Source organism: Callorhinchus milii, unplaced genomic scaffold (assembly GCF_018977255.1).
Source record: "Callorhinchus milii isolate IMCB2004 unplaced genomic scaffold, IMCB_Cmil_1.0 Scaffold8, whole genome shotgun sequence".
Lineage (NCBI taxonomy): Eukaryota > Metazoa > Chordata > Chondrichthyes > Chimaeriformes > Callorhinchidae > Callorhinchus > Callorhinchus milii.
The window spans coordinates 1,429,602-1,450,880 of NW_024704749.1; the positions used below are offsets into that span (position 1 = coordinate 1,429,602).

The following is a 21,279-nucleotide window of genomic DNA, read 5'->3' on the forward strand; positions in this document are numbered from 1 at the left end:
CGGGGGGGGGGGGGGGGGGCTCAAGGTTCAAGCTCAGCTCTTAACTCTCTCTCTCTCTCTCACACACACACACTTAGCACCTCGGGGCTGGGGAGTGGGGGAAGGAAGAGTTGCTCTGGGCCCCGGGAGCGGGTAGGGAGGTGGAGTGGGGGGAGTGCGGGGGGGGGGGGGGAGTGCGGGGGGAGGGAGGGGGGGAGGAAGGGGGAGGGGGAAGGGGGGGAAGGGGGGGAGGGGGAAGGGGGGGAGGGGGAAGGGGGGAGGAAGGAAGAAGAGAGGGGGAGATGCCCAGGTGTCGCCCCCCCTCCCCACACACACACACCTAATTAACTCCCCCCCCCCCTACCCCCTCACAGAATAACACGGCAGTAAGAGCGGCCAGGCCCCGGGAGCGGGGAGTAGTACCCCTCACAACTAACTAACTCGCTCTCCCTTAACAGAGTGACACAGAGAGTAATACAGACAGAGAGTAACAGAGAGTAACACAGATACAGGGAGTAACAGACAGAGAGTAACACAGACACAGGGAGTCAGAGAGTAAAGGACAGGGAGTAACAGACACAGAGAGTCGGAGAAACACACATACACAGGGAGTAACTGACAGAGAGTCAGAGAGTAACAGACACAGAAAGTCAGAGAATAACAGACACAGCGAGTAACTGATAGTCAGAGAGTAACAGACACAGAGAGTCGGAGAATAACAGACACAGGGAGTGACACAGAGTGACACAGACACAGAGAGGGGACACAGACAATAACAGAGGGACACAGAGAGGGCCACAGACAGAGGTAAGAGCGGCCAGACCAGGCCGGGATAACGGCCGCTGGGTGGATACAGACAGATGGACAGGGAGGGAGTGATGGAGGGAGTGATGGTGAGTGAGTGAGTGAGTGACTGCGGGCGCTCTCTCTCTCTCTCTCTCGCCGACCCCCCACCCCCCGAGCCTCGGCCACAGCCGCCCACTCGCTGATAACACACGCCAGCCGCGTCACTCAGGTGCCCCTCCGCCGCCTGTCCCCGCCGCCGCACCACTTCCTTCCTGTCGGTCTGTCTGTCTTCATATATATTATATTACACCCCCACACACACACACACTGCCGCTAATTACTAATACAATCCTTCCCACCGGTTACATGTGTCGTCGTCCCCCCCCCGCGCGCGCCTCGTTTTCTTTATAAAGTGGAAGGACCCCTCAGGCCGGAGGCGGACAGCTATGGGGGTTCGCAGCTCAGCCAATCACAGAGAGGAGTGGGTGAATGGCGGGAGTGGGAGTGGTGGGGGAGCGAGTGGGGGGAGGGGCGGGGAGAAGGGAGTGAGAGAGCAAACCCATCAGCATTTCCCTCCAAAATGTCTGCTCCCACTCCAACAAAGCCCTAACTCTCAATGACCTCATCCTGGATGAGCACATTTGATATTCTTGGGCTTACAAAAACCTGTCTCTCCCCCCGTGACCCCCTCCCCCCGTGACCCCCTCGCTGAAGCCTCCCCTCCCAGCCGCACTGTTCACCACATCCCCTGCCCCAACCAACATGCCGGAGGGTGGCCCTCATCGCCCAAGCTTCCCTTGGTCTATCCCATATTCCTCTGGCTGTTTCTCCTTGTTTGAGCACCTCACCTGCTCCCAACCCTCCTCTCTCTCCTTCAACATCCTCCTAGTTTACCGATTCCCCCCCAAACCTCCTGGCTCCTTCCTAACCCATATCTCCTCTCATCCCTGTCCCTCTGAACTGAACACCTGTTCATAATGGGTGATTTCAACCTCGCTAAACTCCCCTTGCACCACCTCCTCGGATTTCACTGCCCTCCTCTCCCTAAACCTCACCCTCCACATGGACTTGCCGACCCACAACCATGGCCACTCCCTTGACCTCGTCATCACACATGGCTTTGACATTTCTGACTTGTCAATCACGGACAAGGCCATCTCAGACCACTTCCTCATCTTCCTCTCATCCCACATCTCCTTCCCCTCTTGCAAACCCTCCACCATTTTTTCCGCCCCTGGAAGAAGCTTCTCCCCGAGTTCCTCACAAATGTCCACTCTTCCTCGGACCTCCTTTCCCTCTTGCTCTCCACCCGCAGCGATGATGCAGCTGTCAAGCTGCTGAATGACCATCTCTCCACAACCTTCAATTCCCGGCTTCCCTGAAATCCAGGGATGTTTCCAAACCCCCCCCCACTTCCCCTGGTTCAACAGTCATCTTTGCTCATTCAAAATACAAACCCGGATGTTCAACCGCAGATGGCAGAAATCAGGCCTCACAATTCACCAGTTGTGGCTGCACCTCCACAACCACCGCCTCTCCCTTTCACAGGCCCAAACTGACTTTTGCTCCAAAGTCATCCTGGAGGCCATACTGAACAATATTAAACAAAAACAGAAGTTGCTGGGAACACTCAGTGGGTCAGGCAGCATCTATGGAGAAAGGAAAGTGAGTCAACGTTTCAGGTCCACAACCCTTCGTCAGAGTAAGGTCCAGTGATGAAGAGTCCTACAATATTAATCTGGATTTACATTTTCAGTCCCATTTAAAATTTTAAACACATTATGAGTTTCCCTGAATTGTCTTCTCTCAATACTGAAGATCCCTAGCTTGTCTAATCATTGCCCACATCTCATTCCTCTAACACTAGAGATCATCCTCATTGCTCTCCTCTGTACTGCCAAAAGGACCTGGGCAACCCCCTTCTGTCATGATGACAAGAACTGTATGCAGTTCTCAAGGTGAGGCCTAACTAGAGCACTGTACAGCCTGAATATGACGTCTGGGCATATAGATCTATATTTAATATAGTCCAGCATCCACTTTGTCTTGTTAATTGCTGCCTCACATTGTTTTGACACAGTGAGTGACAAGTCAATAACACCCCTAGATATCTTTCAGTTTCCCCCTTGGCAAGTTCAGTCCTAACCATGGAGTACACGTGTTTTCTATTCCTATATGTAGTTACATATTACACTTCATTTGCCAGTTATTGGCCCATTCGCCTTCAAGGCCCTCCATGGCCTTGCCCCTTCCTACCTCTGTGACCTGCTAACCCCATATCAACCTGTCTGCTCCCTCCACTCAGCAGGCTCTGGACTACTCCATCGGCGGTTGGGCCTTCAGCTTCTCTGCCTCCACCCTTTGGAACTCCATCCCACAGACCCTTTGCCTCACTCACTCCCTTGCCTCCTGCAAGGCATGTCTCAAGACCCTCCTCTTCGACCCTCATCCTACCTGCCCTCCACCCTCCCCGATCCCAACCTTCTCCCCACCCCTCTCCTTACTCAAGTCCAAATCTATGAATGCTCAATGCCTTGGAAACTCCTCCGGACTTGAAAGGCGCTTTACAAATCCAATTTTGTATTGTGTTGTATGTGCAGACAACAACAACAAATTACACTTGTGTAACGCCTTTCACATCAGGAGCACGTCCCGAAGTGATGACCTTTGCTACTTCCAGTAATGACTAGCAATGTGCCAGGCCCACACTTGGAAGGGGCCCATCTTGGAGTGGACTGGCTATACAGGAAATTGGGAAATGTTCTAAGCACACCCACAAATCGGTGCACCTATTTTACCTCCCAATCCTGAGCCGTTCCACCACTGGGCCCATTACTTATAAATAGAGCACATGAAAATGGGGGCTCACAACTCTTTTTGGCAGCAGACCACAAAAGGTTAATCCAACCCTGACTGCCTCCTCTGATTCCACAGTTCCTCCAACTTGGTGTCATCTGCAAATTTAACTCCCTTACACTGGGTCTGCGATTCCTGGTTATTTATATGAGAAACTGTTTTTTTACACACCTGAAACAATAATAAACACAAGTGAGGGACAGAGATTAGAATCTTCATACATTCTTTGCTGCTGATAAATGGGCATGCTGCCCTCTCCCTCCCAACATTTTGCCGGGCTTCGCACAGTCAATACATCTTACAGTGAAGCGCTTTTGAAATGCCCTCCTGACGTGAAAGACCTTAAGCATTATACTTTAAATCCTGCCATAAGGTCTTTCGTGTTGACCGAGTTTTTCATCAACTTGTTCGCTCTCTTCCTCAGCTCCCCCCACTCCCAGCTAGGAGTGTGTTCTGTAAATCGCTCTCACAGTTTGCTCTATAAATCACTTTGATTTACAGTCTCCCGAAATGAAAGGCAGCTAGATAAATATAAAATTGTTGTTGGTTTATTGTTGATAAAAAGATCAAGCACAGTTGTTTGTGGGTCAGGCTGGCTGAGCAGGGAGGACTCCGAGTCAGAAGGTTGTGGATTCAAGACCCACAGAGGGATTTGGAACTCATATAGTCTAAGATGACACTCCAGTGCAGTTCTGCGGGTGTGCTGCGTTGTCAGAAGGGCTGCGCTTCGGATGAGATGTTTAAACCAAGGTCTCATTTAAACTAAGGTTCAGGTGCCCAACAGTTTGACCCACAAAATATACAGTCACTACACTTTACAGTGTATCCTGTGAAGCGCTTTGAGACGTCTCGAAGACGTGATAATGCGCTATATCAAATGCAAGGATTATTATTATTATTATTATGAACAGGAGGTGGGAGCCATCCCCAGCAGGTGGGGGAGTGGGGGAAGGGGGTGCTCAGGATACCTCAGATAAAACCTCATGTCAAAACCTCAGAATAACCGCTCAGTCCTCCAAAGCCCCCTGGATGACTGCAGGGGTTTCCCACTCCGAGCACCATCATGCCCACCCTGCGCTGCTCTTTTGTCTGAAGGCGTCGGGTTGCCGTGGTGACGGTTGGGCGCAGTGCAGGCTGGGAGCGCGCGAGAGGCGCGGTGGTGGTGGCGGCGGCGGCGGGAGATTCGCTGAGGTGAGAGGCGGCCCGGGCCCGGGGAGGGGGAGGGGTAGAGAGAGAGAGAGACCGACACCGCGGCCACTGGGGGAGGGGAGCGGAGCGCAGCCCGGGTGGGGCAGGAGACAAACAGACACAGAGAGAGAGAGAGAGAAACCCAGGGAAGGAGGGAGTCCCGGTCCCCCCGGCGACTGGGGGGGGGGGTGGGATGGAGGGGGAGTGAGCCTGGCATCGGGGGGGCGGGGGGGAGAGTGAGCCTGGGCATGGGGGGGGGGGGGGAGAGTGAGCCTGGGCATGAGGGGGGGGGGGTGAGCCTGGGCATGGGGGGGTGGGGAGTGAGCCTGAGCATCGGGGGGGAGTGAGCCTGGGCATGGGGGGGGGGAGTGAGCCTGAGCATGGGGGGGGGGGAGTGAGCCTGAGCATCGGGGGGGAGTGAGTGGGCATCGGGAGGGCGGGGGGGAGAGTGAGTCTGGGCATCGGGAGGGGGGGGCGGGTGAGTGAGCAGCAGGGGGAGGGGCATCAGTAACAATAATATGCTTTGTTTTTACGCAGAAAAAAGTTTGGCAATCATCATGAAGATTTTTACTTTGAACCTTTAGCCACAACAAGTTTCAGCAATTACTTCTTACTGGTGCTGTCTGGGGCTGCATTGAATTTGATCTATAATAATAATAATAATAAATATAATAATCCTTGCATTTGCCTTTGATATCCTTGTCAAGCCATCTCCGTTTATTAAAGTGTAAATCGAGTATTTTCAGAACTGAATTCTCTGAAATTTGGATATCCATTAAATTCTTGTGAAGGACTTTCGCCACAGTGCGTCTGAGGAGGCCTGCCACAAACGATTCCACGAGAAGCATCAATTGGAATGAAAAATTTGCTGCAAACAATACAGCGGAAAAGCACATCGCTGGAACCAGGATTTTTACGTCTTCAGGATGAAATCGTAAATTTATTGTCAAATCCAGTTCTTGGAATTTACAATCAACTCATTGTACAACTCATTGTACAGTGCTGCAAGGAGATTGCAGAGGTGTTTTGTTGCTGTTTACTACTTAAGAGAAACTTATTATACCTGGAATCGAATGGATTTTAAAGAAAAACCTCAAATCAGAAAGGGTGCACATGTAGAGATATGTGTTTCAAATAATCTGATGGAGAAGAGCACGAGGAGGTAAATTCAATTGTTTTCTGCATTTTTCTTTTTAATCATAGGCAGTGATTCACTATCCGTTAGCACAGGATTGTCTTATGTGAGTTAAGACAATAAATGTCAACAGGTTTTAACAATGGGGCACTGCAACCATTGTCCTATTTTGCCCTCACAAGACAAAGATGGATGAACCTGGGATGTTTTTGGTCAGCTTTTAATGAGTGGGTTAGCAGTTGCCCTGGCAAAGGCCTGGTCAACCGTTCATTTGTTGGTAGTGAACTTTGCTGTAAATTTGTCAGATTGTAGGTAGCACCTTGCCTCTAATTTGGAAAGTTTTAGGTTCATGGGTGAGTTTGCTTGAAATTTTAGCTTGTTTCTGGGGAAATGTTGCATTGTCTATAAGCTGTCTTTCAAATGAGACATTACCCGAGTTCTTGTTTGCTTGTTTTAATGTGGACTTTAGAAGATAACTGGTGCGGATAATTGCTCTGTTTGCCAACAAAAGTCATCTACTACAGGTAATTGTTTTTTTGTTTCCAGAGTTGCAACAGGCAATTCTGCCAAGAAAACTCGGCTTCCCAAAAGTGCATCTCGGGGTTCTTCTGCTAGTCGCGCCAATGTTCATCGTATCAGAAAGTGCCCATTTCCATACAGGGTGAATTATACTTGGAACAGGGGGGACGCTTAAAGGAAATTCGGATCAGGTATGGTTATTATCTTCACATCATGCACACCAAGGCTAAAAAGCTTTTTTTTAAAAGAAGAAAAATTATTTGTAATTATTTTTCTGGTTTCTCACCCCTTTTGACCTCTGCGCCTCGTGCCCAACCTCTTCACTGGGTCATTTTTCCACAAGCAATAGTTATAAATAATAATAATAATCCATGTATTTGATATCGCATTTCACGTTGTCAAGACGTCTCAAAGCGCTTCACAGAATATATAGTAAAGTGAATTGACTGTGTATTTTGTGGGCGAAACGCAGCAACCAATTGCGCACAGCAGCGTCCCACAAACAGTCGTGGATTGAGTGACCAAATTATTATTTTTTTGATGGGTTTATTATCCCCAGAAAAGTGATTTGCTAATTGACTAACAACCGGTTCCTACTTACTGCTAGCTAAACAGAGGTGTGTGGAGTGAGGAAACTTGCCCAACATTTCGCTCTGTTGGGAATTGAAGCCAGGTCCTTGCGAAATGAGTGCTCTAACCACTAAGCTACAGGACTCCACAGGTTACCCTTAGTACCTGCGCAACTGACCATTGTTTATATGTAAGCCTTGTGGTGAATGTCAGTAGGCAACTTGATTGTAGAGGACATTGAACGGAGCCTGACATATCCTCACCTCGCTACTACATATAAGTTATAAGTGTTATATATTATATTGCTATATCAATTGCAAAGATTATATTATATAGGCCGCGGAAGAGTGACCAAGAGCAAGAACCATGCTGTTTTTTTCTTTCCTTATCCGGGGAAGGCTGGGCCAATTTAGCCTTCCCAAGCATCGGTCAAAGCACCACTTTAAACAAAGCCCCTCTCCAGACCGAGTTATACTAGTGAGCTTTCGATCTGGCTCTATCCATTACACCAATGGGAATACCCAAAAGCAATATTGAAAGCCGGATGCATTAACTTCATGTTTAACATTAACTTCATTCATGTTTGATTTAAAAAGTTTGCCTTTTTTTGTTTCAGGCATCTGGCAAGAAAGTTCCTCTATTTGTGGATACGTAAGACATTTGGGAGAATCCTTCCTTCTACGGCCAAGTAAGATTCTACATCTCATTTTCTGTTTGTGCTTCAACAAGATTACCAAATGCAAAATGGCAGGTGGCACCTGGAGAGAGGCTTTGTTTAAAGTGGTGCTTTGATTATATTCAATATTATTTATATATTACAAATATTAAATATTCTCTTTACTCATTTGCCAGATCCCATTATTGCCATTTATTGTTGAGTAAAACCTTTGGCGAATGGAAGGAGAAATGGTGGATTGTGTGGAAAGAGTGGAAGCTGATGGTTCGAGCAGATTGTCACTACAGGTAGCTATTTCAAACATTTCAAAATGTTTTTCTGTGTTAAAGTGGCTGTACAATTGTAAGTTGTTACAGGGCCTGATTGCTATCCAATGATTCCCTGCTGGAAGATGCAGCCTTTGGATGGGTTTGGCTCTGATGCCTCCCATGGTTAAGTAACCTGCCAAAAATCATGTCTGGGATGGTATGTGAATAATCGCCAACCTGGCAGGGTGAACCTATTTGAACCTATTGAAGTGTACCATATCAGGAATAGCACCATCAAGAGAAGAGGCGAACAAATTAGGAACATACATAAAAGAAGATGAAAATAATAATAATAATCCTTGCATTTGATATAGCGCCTTATCACGTCTTCAAGACATCTCAAAGAGCTTCAAGGACTATACTGTAAAGTTTATTGACTGTATATTTTGTGGGCAAAAGAAAATAATCCAACCCAATAACGAAGGAACCATATAGTGTCAAACTTCCAAATTGATATTAAAATACATACATCTAGAGTTGAAGTTTGTGAATACCATTGTGTTGCCAAAAGAGTGTGGACAGTTTTGTGACGAGGCATCTGAGTTCATGTAACCTTCATGCATTGCTCAGCATTATTCATACATGTTCTAGATTAACACCACTAGACACTAGAAGGGTAATAATATCTTCATAAAAATAATAATAATTTAGTCACTCAATCCACGACTCTTTTTGGGGCACTGCTGTGCGCAATTGGCAGCCGTGTTTCACCCACAAAACGTACAATCAATTCACTTTACACTATATTCTGCGTAGCGCTTTGAGACGTCTCGAAGATGTAATTAGGCGCTATATCATATGCAAAGGATTATTATTATTTATTTGTTTATTCGTAGTTTTTAAAGTGATTTTTTACTTTTGCCTTTGGGGTGATGTTAATTTGGAACATCGATGGTAATGGGCGGGGGTAAGGCTAGGTTGATGTTTTAAACATTTTAGTTTCCTTTGCTTACCACGTTTCTGCTCTGCAGATATTATATGTACAATCAGACCTGGAGAGCCTGGCAAGCATATATTCTTCAGCAGCAGAACAAGAAGAGGAGATCTGAGATGGCTGTTTCACATGGTATGAGGCTGACATTTCTGTTATGAGTAATTAATATTTCTCCCACAAAATATACAGTCAATTCACTTTACAGTATATTCTGTGAACGTTTTGAGACATCTAGAAGATGTAATAAGGCGCTATGTCAAATGCAAGAATGATTATTATTATTAACGTTTGTGGTGAAAAATATTTCAGAGAAATTATGAAATAATAAATAAAATCACAATGCATGCTATGGTAAGGATAGTTTCACTATGCACATCATGTAAATTACAGGCAAAGTACCTGTAAGCTCTCCCACCTGATCAGAGACTGATTTTATCTGGGGAATTGTTGGCCAGCACACGAGAAAAAAAAACTCGCTTCTCTTTTCAAATAATGCATTAGAGTGTTTTATGGGAGCAAATAATTGTTGCAGTGTTAGCTGATCTCAGCCAGGGCACTGTCTAAGTGGCCTGAACTGTCCTTGCCCATGGAGGGCAAAAGTATTCACTACACATTGTAGTTAATTCAGTGAAGCGTTCTTGACGTGAAAGATCCAGTAACAAATGCAGAGATTATTGTAAACTTTGTAAAACTTTGACTGTTTCCTGACTTTTATCCTCTTTGCTGTAGCCCACTCACAGCTGCTGCTGAAGGGATGGAGTCACTGGTCCACGTATGTTGACATGAACAAAACCAAATGTCTAATGCTTGTCGAGGCACACAAATTCAATATGAAAGTAACTCAAAAGTAAGTGGACACGTTAACTTAAAGCATTTTATAATATTTGTGTCAATGTTATGCTTATGAGGATGTTATATTGGATATCATTGCAGGAGAACAGATTCTTTTTCTATTTTTGCTTTGAGTAAAGCCTGACATTTATCTTAATTTGTTCATAGATTAGAATATGTGTGTTATATCTTTCTCATCATTCACCCACAAATATACAGTGAATTCATTTTACAGTATATTCTGTGAAGCACTTTGGGACATCTAGAAGATGTGAAAAGCGCTATATCAATGCAAGGATTATTATTATTGTAAACTAGTTGTATTTTCCTTACAAACTGGCTTACAAACTTATGCTGTTTCCTAACCTGCCTTAAATAGTGATTAGTTGGCTTAATGCAACTTCTTGACTCTGTTTACATTGTAACGTCCCCCAGACGTGAAAGGCGCTATACAAATGTAATTTTGTATTGTATTGTGCTGTGATAATGATTTATTGTGTTATTGTCATAGAATCATAGAATTGTACAGCACAAAAAGAGGCCATTCGGCCCATCGAGTCTGTGCGGCTCTTTGAAAAGAGCAATGTAATGTCAGTCCCATTCCCCGGCCCTTTCCCCATAACCTGCAAACCCGTCCTCCTCAGACACCCGTCCATTGCGTTTTTAAAAGTAGTTATCGAATTGGCCTTGACTGCCCTTTCAGGCAATGCTTTCCAGATTCGAACAACTCGCTGCGTGAAAATATTTCTTCTCCCCTCCCCTCGGCTTCCTTTAGAGACTATTTTGAATCTGTGACCTCGAGTCACCGACACACCCACCAGTGGGAACAGTTTGTTCCTTTCTAACCTATCAGAACCCCTCATGATTTTGAAGACCTCTATTAGGTCCTCGTAACCTTCTCTGCTCCAATGAGAATAATCCTCACCTCTCTCGCCTTTCCTCATCATCACGGCCCCTCATTCCTGGTACCATCCTCGTAAATCTCCTCTGCGCCCTTTCCAATGCCTTAACATCCTTCCTATAGTGTGGTGCCCAGAACTGGGGCAGTATTCTAACTGAGGCCTAACCAGTGTTTATATGGGTTAATCATAACCTCCAGACTCTTGTACTCTATGCCCCTATTTATAAAGCCCAGTATCCCATATGCCATTTTCACAGCTTTATCTCCCTGTCCTGTCACCTTCAAGGATTCATTTGTCTGAACCCCCAGGTCTTCCACCCCCCTTAAGATTGTATTACCGCCTATATTGCCCCTCATTCTTTCTACCAAAATGCATTACTTCGCATTTCTCCACATTGAAACTTATATGTACATCTTCTGTACATCATTTGAATCTCTAAATTGCCATTTGTTTTAGTCTTTTGTAGCCTGACATATTATCACATTTGCTCAGTGCTTCTTCAGACCCCACCTTAAGGCCTCCCCTCCCAATTATGCTTTCAGCCATCTTTCCCCTCTACTCCCCTCCCCGCCCTCCTGTAGCTCAGTGGTTAGAGCACTCGCTTTGCAAGCGAGAGACCTGAGTTCAATTCCAGGCAGAGGGCGAAACCTTGGGCAAGATTCCTTACAACAACAACAACAAGATTCCATTTATAGAGCGCCTTTCACGTCGGGAGGACGTCCCAAGGCGCTGTACAGTTGGGTCAGGACCCGAGCAGGGGGAAATGGTCAGGGTGAGGGGAGGGGAGGGAGGGAGGGGGCGAGGTAGGGGAAATGGTCAGGGTGAGGGGAGGGGAGGGAGGGGGCGAGGAGGGGGAAATGGTCAGGGTGAGGGGAGGGAAGGGAGGGAGCGAGGAGGGGGGAAATGGTCAGGGTGAGGGGAGGGAAGGGAGGGAGCGAGGAGGGGGGAAATGGTCAGGGTGAGGGGAGGGAAGAGAGGGAGCGAGGAGGGGGGAAATGGTCAGGGTGAGGGGAGGGAAGGGAGGGCGCAAGGAGGGGGTAGAGAGTCGAGAGGGGAGCTGAAGTCACGGTCAAAGAGAAAGATCTTGAGACCGGCCTTGAAGGAGGAAAGGGAGGAAGCGGCGAAGGCACTGGGGGATAGAGCTCCAGAGCCTCGGGGCTGAGAGGCTGAAGGCCCGGCCACCGATGGTAGGGTGGTTGGGGCGGGGGATGTGGAGCAGACCGGAGCCAGAGGAACGGAGGGTATGGGCAGGTAAGTAGGGGGATAGTAGGTCGGAGAGGTAGGAGGGAGCGAGGCCGTGAATGGCCTTGTAGGTGAGGATGAGGATCTTGAATTCGATCCTCTGGGGGATGGGGAGCCAGTGGAGGTGAGCGAGGGTGGGAGTGATGTGGTCGCGGTGTCTGGTGCGGGACAGTACACGAGCTGCAGAGTTCTGAATGACCTGCAGTGTGGAGGGAGGTGGCGGGAAGGCCGGCGAGGAGAGAGTTCCCATAGACCAGCCTTGAGGTGACAAAGGCGTGAACCAGAGTTTCAGCCGCGTGAGGGGTGAGGTAGTGCCGTAGTCTGGCGACATTCCGGAGGTGATGGAAGGCGGTGCCAGTTGTGGCGCGGATATGGGGGAGAAAGGACAGCTCAGGGTCGAACAGAACCCCGAGGTTCCTGATGGCTTTGAGAGGTGGAGAGTGCCAATCAGGAGGGCCTCAGTTTTACGCACGTTGAGCTGAAGAAAGTTGTCTCTCGTCCAGGACTCGATGTCGGACAGACAGCTGTCAGGACATCGGTGGTCGTGGAGTTGAGGGTAGAAGAGGAAAGATAGAGTTGGGTATCATCCGCATACATGTGGGAGTTAACCCCATGTCTGCGGATGATGTCACCACAGGGGGAGCATATAGAGGGTGAAGAGGAGGGAACCGAGGACAGAGCCCTGAGGGGCACCACACGAGACAGTGCGGGGGGTGGAGGAGAAGCCATTCGTGGAAACAAAATGAAGACGGTGGGAGAGGTACGACCTAAACCACTCAAGGACAGGGCCTTGAGGTGGGAGGACAAGCGGTGGAGGAGGATAGCGTGGTCGACCGTATCGAATGCTGCCGATAGGTCGAGGAGGACGAGGAGGCAGAGGGAGCCCTGAGGGAGATGGTCAGGATGTCATTGGTGACCTTGACCAGGGCAGTTTCTGTGCTATGGGCAGCACGGAAACCCGACTGAAGGGGTTCGAATAATGAATGGGTGGAGAGGAAAGAGCGCAACTGGGAGGCGACAACTCGTTCCAGGACCTTGGATAGGAAGGGGAGGTTGGAGATGGGCCGGTAGCTTGATAGCTGCGACGCATCAAGGGAGGGTTTTTTCAAGGTGGGAGTGATGGTGGCAGTTTTTAAGGGAATGGGAACGGAGCCAGAGGAGAGGGACAGGTTGACGATGTCTGTGATATGTGGGGCAGGAGGTGGCGCTGGGAGATAAGGAGTGGAGTGGGGATGGGGTCAAGGGAGCAGGTGGTGGGTTTCAGGGATAGGATGAGTTTGGTGACAGAGGGTGGGGAAACGGGTACGAAAGTGTGTAGAGGAGGATGGGTAGGAGTGTGGGAGGGAGGGGGTGGGAGGTGGGTGGATGTTGGAGGGGAAGTGACCGCGGAGCGAATTCCCTTGATTTTGGATTCAAGGAAATCCAGCATCTCCTCACAGTGAAGGTTGTACTCCACACAGAGCCTAATAATAATCCCTCCAAAAACCCAAAACAATAATAAATTGGTCATTTTCAATCTACGACTGTTTGTGGGACATTGCTGTGCGCAATTGGCTGCCGCGTTCGCCCACAAATATACAGTCAATTCACTTTACAGTATATTCTGTGAAGCTTTGGGACGTCCTCCCAACGTGAAAAGCGCTATATCAAATGCAAGGATTATTATTATTATTATTATCATTATCCTTCTCACTGTTTACCCCCTACCTAACTTTGTGTCCTCCGCAAACTTGGAAATGGTACTTGCTATACCCAAGTCCGGATCATTTATGTATATTAAGAAGAGCAGTGGTCCTAATACCGATCCCTGGGGGACACCACTGTACACTTCCCTCCAGTCAGAAAAGCAGCCGTTCACCACAACTCTGCTTTGTGTCTCCCAGCGAGTTCTGGATCCGCTGCCACTGTCCCTTTTATACCATGGGCTTCTATATTGCTTAAAGTCTTTTATGTGGCACTTTGTCAAATGCCTTTTGAAAGTCCATATAAACTACATCTAGTGCACTACCTTCATCCACCCTCTCCGTTACCTCATCAAAAAATTCTATTTGATTTGTTAGACAAGATTTGCCTTTAACAAATCCGTGCGGCTGTCCCTAATTAACCCATATTCTTCTAAGTGAAGATTTTTCTGTCCCGGATTATAGTCTCCAGGAGTTTCCCCACTACTGATGTCAGGCTGACTGGCCTGGAGTTCCCAGGTTTGTCCTTCTGTCCCTTTTTGTACAGGGTCACATTGGCCACTCTCCAGTCCTCGGGCACCACTCCTGTGTCCAACGAAGATTGAAAAATTGTAGCCAAAGCCTCCGCTATTGTGTTCATATACAGTGCTTTTTATTTATATATACACTGATTGTCCAGCGTCTTGGGATGCCCTCCTGACGTAAAGGTAATTTTGTTGTTGTTGATGTGCAAGATAGAAGTGTTGGCAAAGACCCAGGAGGCCGCCATATTTCCTTCTCACATGGGAACTAGTCAGTACGTGGGAAGCGAGTCAGCTCTCTGCACACATGTGAGGTCGAACCAGCTTATTGTGCCTCGCTATAACATGGGCTGGGGTTTTATGCATTCTAAATACTGTTTAATCCTCATTGATTGTGGAGACCTGTAGCTCAGTGGTTAGAGCACTCGCCTCACAAACGAGAGACCTGGGTTCAATTCTCGGCAAGACAAAACGTTGGTCAAGTTTCCTTACTCCACACGCCCAATATTAATCTCTCAAGAAAAAAACAAGCAAAAAAAAATCATAATTTGGTCACTCAATCCACGACTGTTTGTGGTACACTGTTGTGCGCAATTGGCTGCTGCGTTTCACCCACAAATATACAGTCAATTCACTTTACAGTATATTCCAGTTCAAGATCCTGGTCCTCACCAACAGCGAGGAGGGCATCGGGATAGTCCACCCGGGAAGTGACGGAGAAGTGTACCAGGGTTTCAGCTGCTTTTGTTGTTACTCTGTACCCCCATCACACCGGTTCTTGCCAGGCTCCACTGGCTCCCAACTACTGAACAGATTGATTTCAGGATCCTCTCGCTCGATTTCAAAACCCTTCATGCCCTCGGGACACTACCATACGTGAAGGGCACTGGATAAGTGCAAGTTGTTGTTGTTATCTCATTGTACTGTAGGCACCGTGTACAACAAGTGACCTTTTTGATCACATCAAGACACAGAAAAGCTGTAGAAAAGTATCTGTTAGGATGGCCGAGTGGTCTAAGGCGCCAGACTCAGGGAGTGCACTCCTTGCCTTGTGATGGCTGGAGGTTTCTGGTCCCTTTCTAGGGGTGTGGGTTCGAATCCCATTTCTGACATGAAGATTTTAAGCCCTGAGTTGCCATTTTACAAGTTATTGAGGACAATTTAGTATCCTGGAATTCCCCCAAAAGATAAAATCCACGTGAATAACAATTTGTAATTCCAGAGAGTGGGGCAGAATATGTAACTGGGGCAGGTCAGGCGGGGAAATAAAGCAGGTCAGTGTTCCCTGAGATATGGAGATGGATACTGTAAGGGGAAGTAAATTACGATGGGGTGGTCAATGTAAGGGGAATGCACATTACGAGCAAGAAGTCAGTGCTCTCTATCAAACAGGCCTTGAATGCAAAGAAAAGATCAGCATTACAATGTTTCCCCTTTCCCCAACACTTACTGGATCGAATCCTATCTCTCTCACCATCTCCACTTTGTTGCCTCTAACGGTTTCTCCTCCAGCCCCCGCACTGTCACGTCTGGCGTCCCCCAGGGCTCTGTCCTTGGCCCTCTCCTCTTTAATATCTACATGTTCCCCCTCGGTGACATCATCCGCAGACATGGGGTCAACCTCCATATCTATCTTTCTGCCTCCACCCTCAACTCCAGACCCACTGCTGTCCTGACAGACTGCCTGTCTGCCCCCTCCCTCAACTCCAGGATCACTGCTGTCCTGACAGACTGTCTGTCGGACATCAAGTCCTGGATGAGGGCAAATTTCCTACAGTTGAATGTGAACAAGACTGAGGCCCTCCTGATTGGCTCACGCCAGCGCCTCCGCACCTCAGGCTCTGGCAGCATCAACCTCCATGGTTGCCCACTACAGTTCACCAACTCACCTGCCAGTCAGGAACATAGGTGTCTTGTTCGACCCTCAACTATCTTTTCTTCCCCACATCCAAGCCATGACCCACTCTGCCTTCCCTCACCTCCATAACGTCGCCCGACTCCGCCACTACCTCACCCTCAGGCGCTGAAACTCTTGTTCATGCCTTCATCACCTCCAGCCTCGACTGTGCAAACACCCTGCTTGTCGGCCTTCCCAACCCTTCCCTCCACAGCTGCAGATAATCCAGAACTAACTCTGCAGACCGTGTCCTCTCCCGCACCAAACTCCATGACCCCATCTCCCCCACTCTCGCCCGACTCCATTGGCTCCCTATCCTTCAGAGGATCCAGTTCAAGATCCTGGTCCTCACATACAAAGCCCTCCATGGCCTCACCCCACCCCACCTCTGTGACCTCCTAACCCCCTACCAACCCGCCCGCTCCCTCCCCTCAGCTGCTCCGGCTGCTCCACGTCCCCCGACCCACCCGCCCCACCATTGGCGGGAGAGCCTTCAGCCACTCTGCCCCCAAACTCTGGAATTCCATTCCCCAGTCACTCCGCCTCACCCCCTCCTCAGCCTCTTTCAAGTCCCGCCTCAAGACCCTCCTCTTCGACCATGCCATTGGTCAACCCCCTTCCCCTCCCCTCCCTTCTCCCCCCCTGACCCCAGCTCGGGTCTGAAATGCTGTACACTGTCCAATGCCTTTGGATGTCCTCCTGATGTGAAAGACGCTATACAAATGTAATGTTGTTGTTGTTGTATTCTGTGAAACGCTTTGAGATGTCTGGAAGACGTGATAAAGCGCTATATCAAATGCAACGATTATTTATTTTTATACTAAAATGCAATGGAAGAATTTACTGTGTTAACAGGTGCTGTTTGTTGCTAGATATGTGTGGTGCACATGGACACAGCAGTTGCAGAGGAAGCGAAGCATTGATAGAATTGATGGTTTAGCAACACAGCACTGGGAAGCTGCCCTTCAGTGCAGGGTAAGTATGGGTTAACTATTGCCTATTAGTTGTACACCGCATTCAGGAAATTTGAGCATTTCCTTTGCCTCTTAAGTGATTTGTATTGCAACTATGTTCCTGTTTTACTGTTGCTAAACAGTTTAAATCTGCGAAAATATACTGATTTTTGTAACAGAAACAGATAATAAAAATAAAAGTATTTCATGGTTGTTGGTTCAGCTCTTCATCTCAAAGTAGCTCTAAATTCTATATGATTCTGTATATTTTTTTTAGATCATATGAGACATTCTGTACTAATACAGTCTAGAAAAGTAATAATGAGGAGAGCAGATTACTGATGTGCTAATTTTCGGTACTCTATACTATATATTGAGGTTCAGATTTATAACATGAATTAACAACATCCTTTCTGTTGCGTTTACAGGCCTGGCTTCAATGGACATCAATGTTACATGTAGTCCAACAAGCCCAGGAGAAGATTGCTAGAGCACAGCAGTTATACCAGCAGAGGTGCCTGCTGAGGTCTCTACAAGGTTGGGTATTATATATCCAGGTGAAGAGGGACAAACGATGCCAGTGCAGTAAGTGTCCAAACACTAACTGCAGTTGTGAAATCGAGTCCAGGAACCACATCATTACAGTTTGTTGCATTTTACAAATTGCCTTTTGTTACCGATGTTAAAACCTACATCATCATAAGCTAGAAAAAAACGAGACGACAGGGTGTTGAATTAAAATACGTTTGAATCTGTGAGATGTATGTTCATATGATCTGTATGTTCATCTAATTCTGGAGTCCTGTAGCTCAGTGGTTAGAACACTCGCTTTGCAAGCGAGAGACCTGAGTTCAATTCCAGGCAGAGGGCGAAACCTTGGGCAAGTTTCCTTACTCCACACAGAGCCTAATAATAATCCCTCCAAAACCAAAAACAATAATAAATTGGTCATTTTCAATCTACAACTGTTTGTGGGACATTGCTGTGCGCAATTGGCTGCCGCGTTCGCCCACAAATATACAGTCAATTCACTTTACAGTGTGTTCTGTGAAGCGCTTTGGGACGTCCTCCCGACGTGAAAAGCGCTATATCAAATGCAAGGATTATTATTATTATTATTATTATTATTAATTCAACACAGATCCAGGTTTGAACCTGGGTTCTTTTTACTGTTCATACAACTTGGCTTACGTCCGGGTGGCTACCCTGTGTGAAGGGTGCTATATAAATGCAATTGTTGTTGTTTCACACCAAGCAAAGATGTCAGCAAAATCCTTGCTTATAATAATAAATGTTCATTTGAGGATAGAATTGCAGAAAACAGTCTACCTATGAGGAAATATTTTCTGTCTTCATCATTGTGACTTATTTTTTATCACAATATTGTGACATCTCTGATTGTTGTTTTTGAAGTGTTATTTCTGTCTTTGCTCCTCTCATGTTTTCTCTTTCTTATTCAGGAGTAGCTGAGCAGATGTACAGTGGCTATGTTATCCAGCGGTATTTTGTTACGTGGCTTTCAGCTTGGCATCTTCGGAGGAGCATGCGTTCACATCATAATCACATTCAGGACTTGTCCAGGAGGTACGCCCTGCGAAGGACATTTGCATCCTGGAGATGTTGTATCCTTTTAGTTTGAAGACCAGCCTGTACGTTTGGGTTTAGTTTACTGTGCGGAATTTTAAATCTCACAAACTGCAAAAAAAAACTGCTAAATTTTATTAAAAACTGCTGTAATTTTATGTGAGAAAAATAACTGTAACCCACATACATTGCATCCTTTGGGCAAGTTTTCTTACTCCAAATGCCTGATAATAATCCCTCAAGAAAAAAAAGAAAAAAATAAGAAATTGGTCACTTCAATCCACGACTGTTTGTTTGTGGGACGCTGCTGTGCGCAATTGGCTGCTGCGTTTCACCCACAAATATACAGACAATTTACAGTTTATTCTGTGAAGTGCTATATAAAATGCAAGGATTATTATTATTATCCTTACTGTGTTGAATTTATTACACTTTTTCTTAGTCCAACTAATTTTTTTCCCCTGGAAATCCTTACCTCCCTCAGTGCTTGTTTCTTCCTACAGTTCTTCACTAATACGAAATAATACCAAATAAAACACCAAATACAAGAAACAGAAGTGTAAAACATTTTTCGTATAGCACAGGAACATCTGTTGTTCCTGAACTTTGAGAAAGTTGATAAATTCCTTGTTCAAAGGGTTCAGGGATGAATTTCCTTTACTTTGCTCCAGATGTTGCTCTTTGTGCCGAAAAGGCAAGACTCCGTGCTTTGGCAAACCATCATTACCGTCGTCATCTACTGGTAAGACATAGCACCAACACTGATACCAAACCGTGTGATATGCCTGTGTGTTCAGTCATGCTGTTCAGGCATACGAGTCAACTCATTCTGACAATCAGTGCTTGACATCTGTACAGATGCCATCTGTGGAGTCTGTGGCTCAGTGGTTAGAGCACTCGCCTCACAAGTGAGAGATCTGGGTTTGATTCCCAGGTGGCGTGAAACCATCGACATGTTGTTCCTTCCTTACGGCACACACCTCCAGTTACCTAGCAGTAGGTAGGAACCCGGTTGTTAGTCGATTAGTGGATTGCTTTCCGGGCGGTAATAATCCCTTCAAAAATAATTAGTATAATAATAATAATTTTGTTACTCAATTCACGATTGTTTGTGGGACACTGTTGTGCGCAATTGGCTGCCGCGTTTTACCCACAAAACATGCAGTCACTACATTTTACAGTATATCCCGTGAAGTGCTTTGAGACGTCTCGAGGATGTGATAAGTCGGTCGCTATATCAAATGCACGGATAAATATTATTATTTATCTCTGTAACTTCTTTGCAAATGTAGGGCCCACTTACAACACTTTCCAAAGTTTGAAGCTTTGAAATACAAACTGAAATGCTTGGCTTACATGTGTTTGTTAGGCAATGTTAACAGTATTGGCATTAATACGTTTCGAAGATGTGATAAGGCCCTGTATCAAATGCAAGGATTATTATTATTTATAATACTGTCAGTACAGAATTTGCTTCCCCCGTCAGTTTGGGCAGTTCAGTTATTAACACATCTCGATCTGATGATACTCAGCTTCTTATTCATTGACAGCTTTAATATTTTTATTCCATCCCCCTCCTCCCTCCCGTGTCCCTGCCTAATCCTGTCCCCACCCAATATCAAGCATACATTGCCAGCAGAGGTTACTAATAATAAAATAACAATAATCCTTGCATTTGATATAACACCTTATCTTGTGGGTGAGATGCGGCAGCCAATTGCGCACAGCAGTGCCCCACAAACAAACTAAGTCGTGATCGGGAGCAGAAAGATAAAGACGATATTTTTTTCTCCACTCTCCCACCCTAGATAAGTGATTTTGAGAGTCTTATGAAACTTGTATTTTATTTTTTACTGTGAGGTTATTCTAAAAACGGTATTCTGTTCTGCCAGCATATGGGGATGTATGCTGTGAGGTTGAATGTAAGATGTGTTCGACTGAAACGGATGCAGTGTAATTTGGGACACCAGCAATGCCATGTTTGGGTAAGAGTTTTGATTTATCTGCCTTAGGAAGATTTCAGGTTTAACAACAGCTTGAATTTATATTGCGCCCTTCACTCAGGGTAGCATCCCGGACACTTGACAGTGGTGGTGTCTGACCCCGAGCCAGGGGGAGAGGGAAGGGGGAGGTGACCGAAAAACACGATTAAAAAAGGAAGGTCTTTAGGCGGGATTTGAAAGTGGGGAGGGAGGGGGCAAGGCAGAGGGACTGAGTGAGACAGTTCTAGAGTTTTTCACACGGGATAGCGTCTTGGAGCGCTGGTTTAATGCCACAGCAATAGAGAAAAGCTTATTTAAAAGTTCAGATCTATTATTCTAAATCAAAATGACGAGAGAGTGGTCATCGGTATTGGGGCATTTGTCTTCATTATATCTTTAAATGTAACTTTTACATTCAATAAACTTACTGCAATGTGCTGGAATAATCATGGCTAATATTCACTTTGAGGCAATATGGAAGTGTTATCAGTGGTGAAAATGATGGATAGGTAGCCAGACAGACAGATTCTTTAATGAATGTAACTGAATAACAATTAATACACTTTTGTATTAATTGTTTTGTCCATTGCTATTTTGTGGAATACCTACTGTTAATTTTACAAAGAAGGATAAATTGCCAGCGGCGCCTATTAAAGGTGCAGGTAGCAATTTTTAGTATTCGTATAATTATGCTGGCACCAATGGAGATGTCAGTTTTGTAATTTACAGTAATA

At 46.3% G+C, this 21,279-nt stretch overlaps 1 protein-coding gene and 1 non-coding gene across 3 annotated transcripts in view; both read left to right on the forward strand.

The window, feature by feature from the left end:
* Window positions 1–5,497: 5,497 nt before the first annotated feature.
* Window positions 5,498–21,279, forward strand: part of sfi1 (SFI1 centrin binding protein) — a 48,148-nt gene continuing 32,366 nt past the window's right edge. For both annotated transcript variants that reach the window (XM_007910898.2, XM_007910899.2), the window contains exons 1-11: window positions 5,498–5,971; window positions 6,491–6,654; window positions 7,650–7,721; window positions 7,886–7,996; window positions 8,989–9,083; window positions 9,681–9,798; window positions 16,899–17,001; window positions 17,408–17,564; window positions 18,440–18,601; window positions 19,235–19,305; window positions 20,456–20,548. In XM_007910898.2, the coding sequence (XP_007909089.2) occupies window positions 7,971–7,996; window positions 8,989–9,083; window positions 9,681–9,798; window positions 16,899–17,001; window positions 17,408–17,564; window positions 18,440–18,601; window positions 19,235–19,305; window positions 20,456–20,548 (825 nt within the window). In that variant the 5' untranslated portion in view covers window positions 5,498–5,971; window positions 6,491–6,654; window positions 7,650–7,721; window positions 7,886–7,970. The remainder of the gene's footprint in view (window positions 5,972–6,490; window positions 6,655–7,649; window positions 7,722–7,885; window positions 7,997–8,988; window positions 9,084–9,680; window positions 9,799–16,898; window positions 17,002–17,407; window positions 17,565–18,439; window positions 18,602–19,234; window positions 19,306–20,455; window positions 20,549–21,279) is intronic.
* On the forward strand, window positions 15,125–15,241 carry trnal-cag. Its single transcript has 2 exons — window positions 15,125–15,162; window positions 15,196–15,241. It is a non-coding gene; the product is annotated as a tRNA-Leu (tRNA).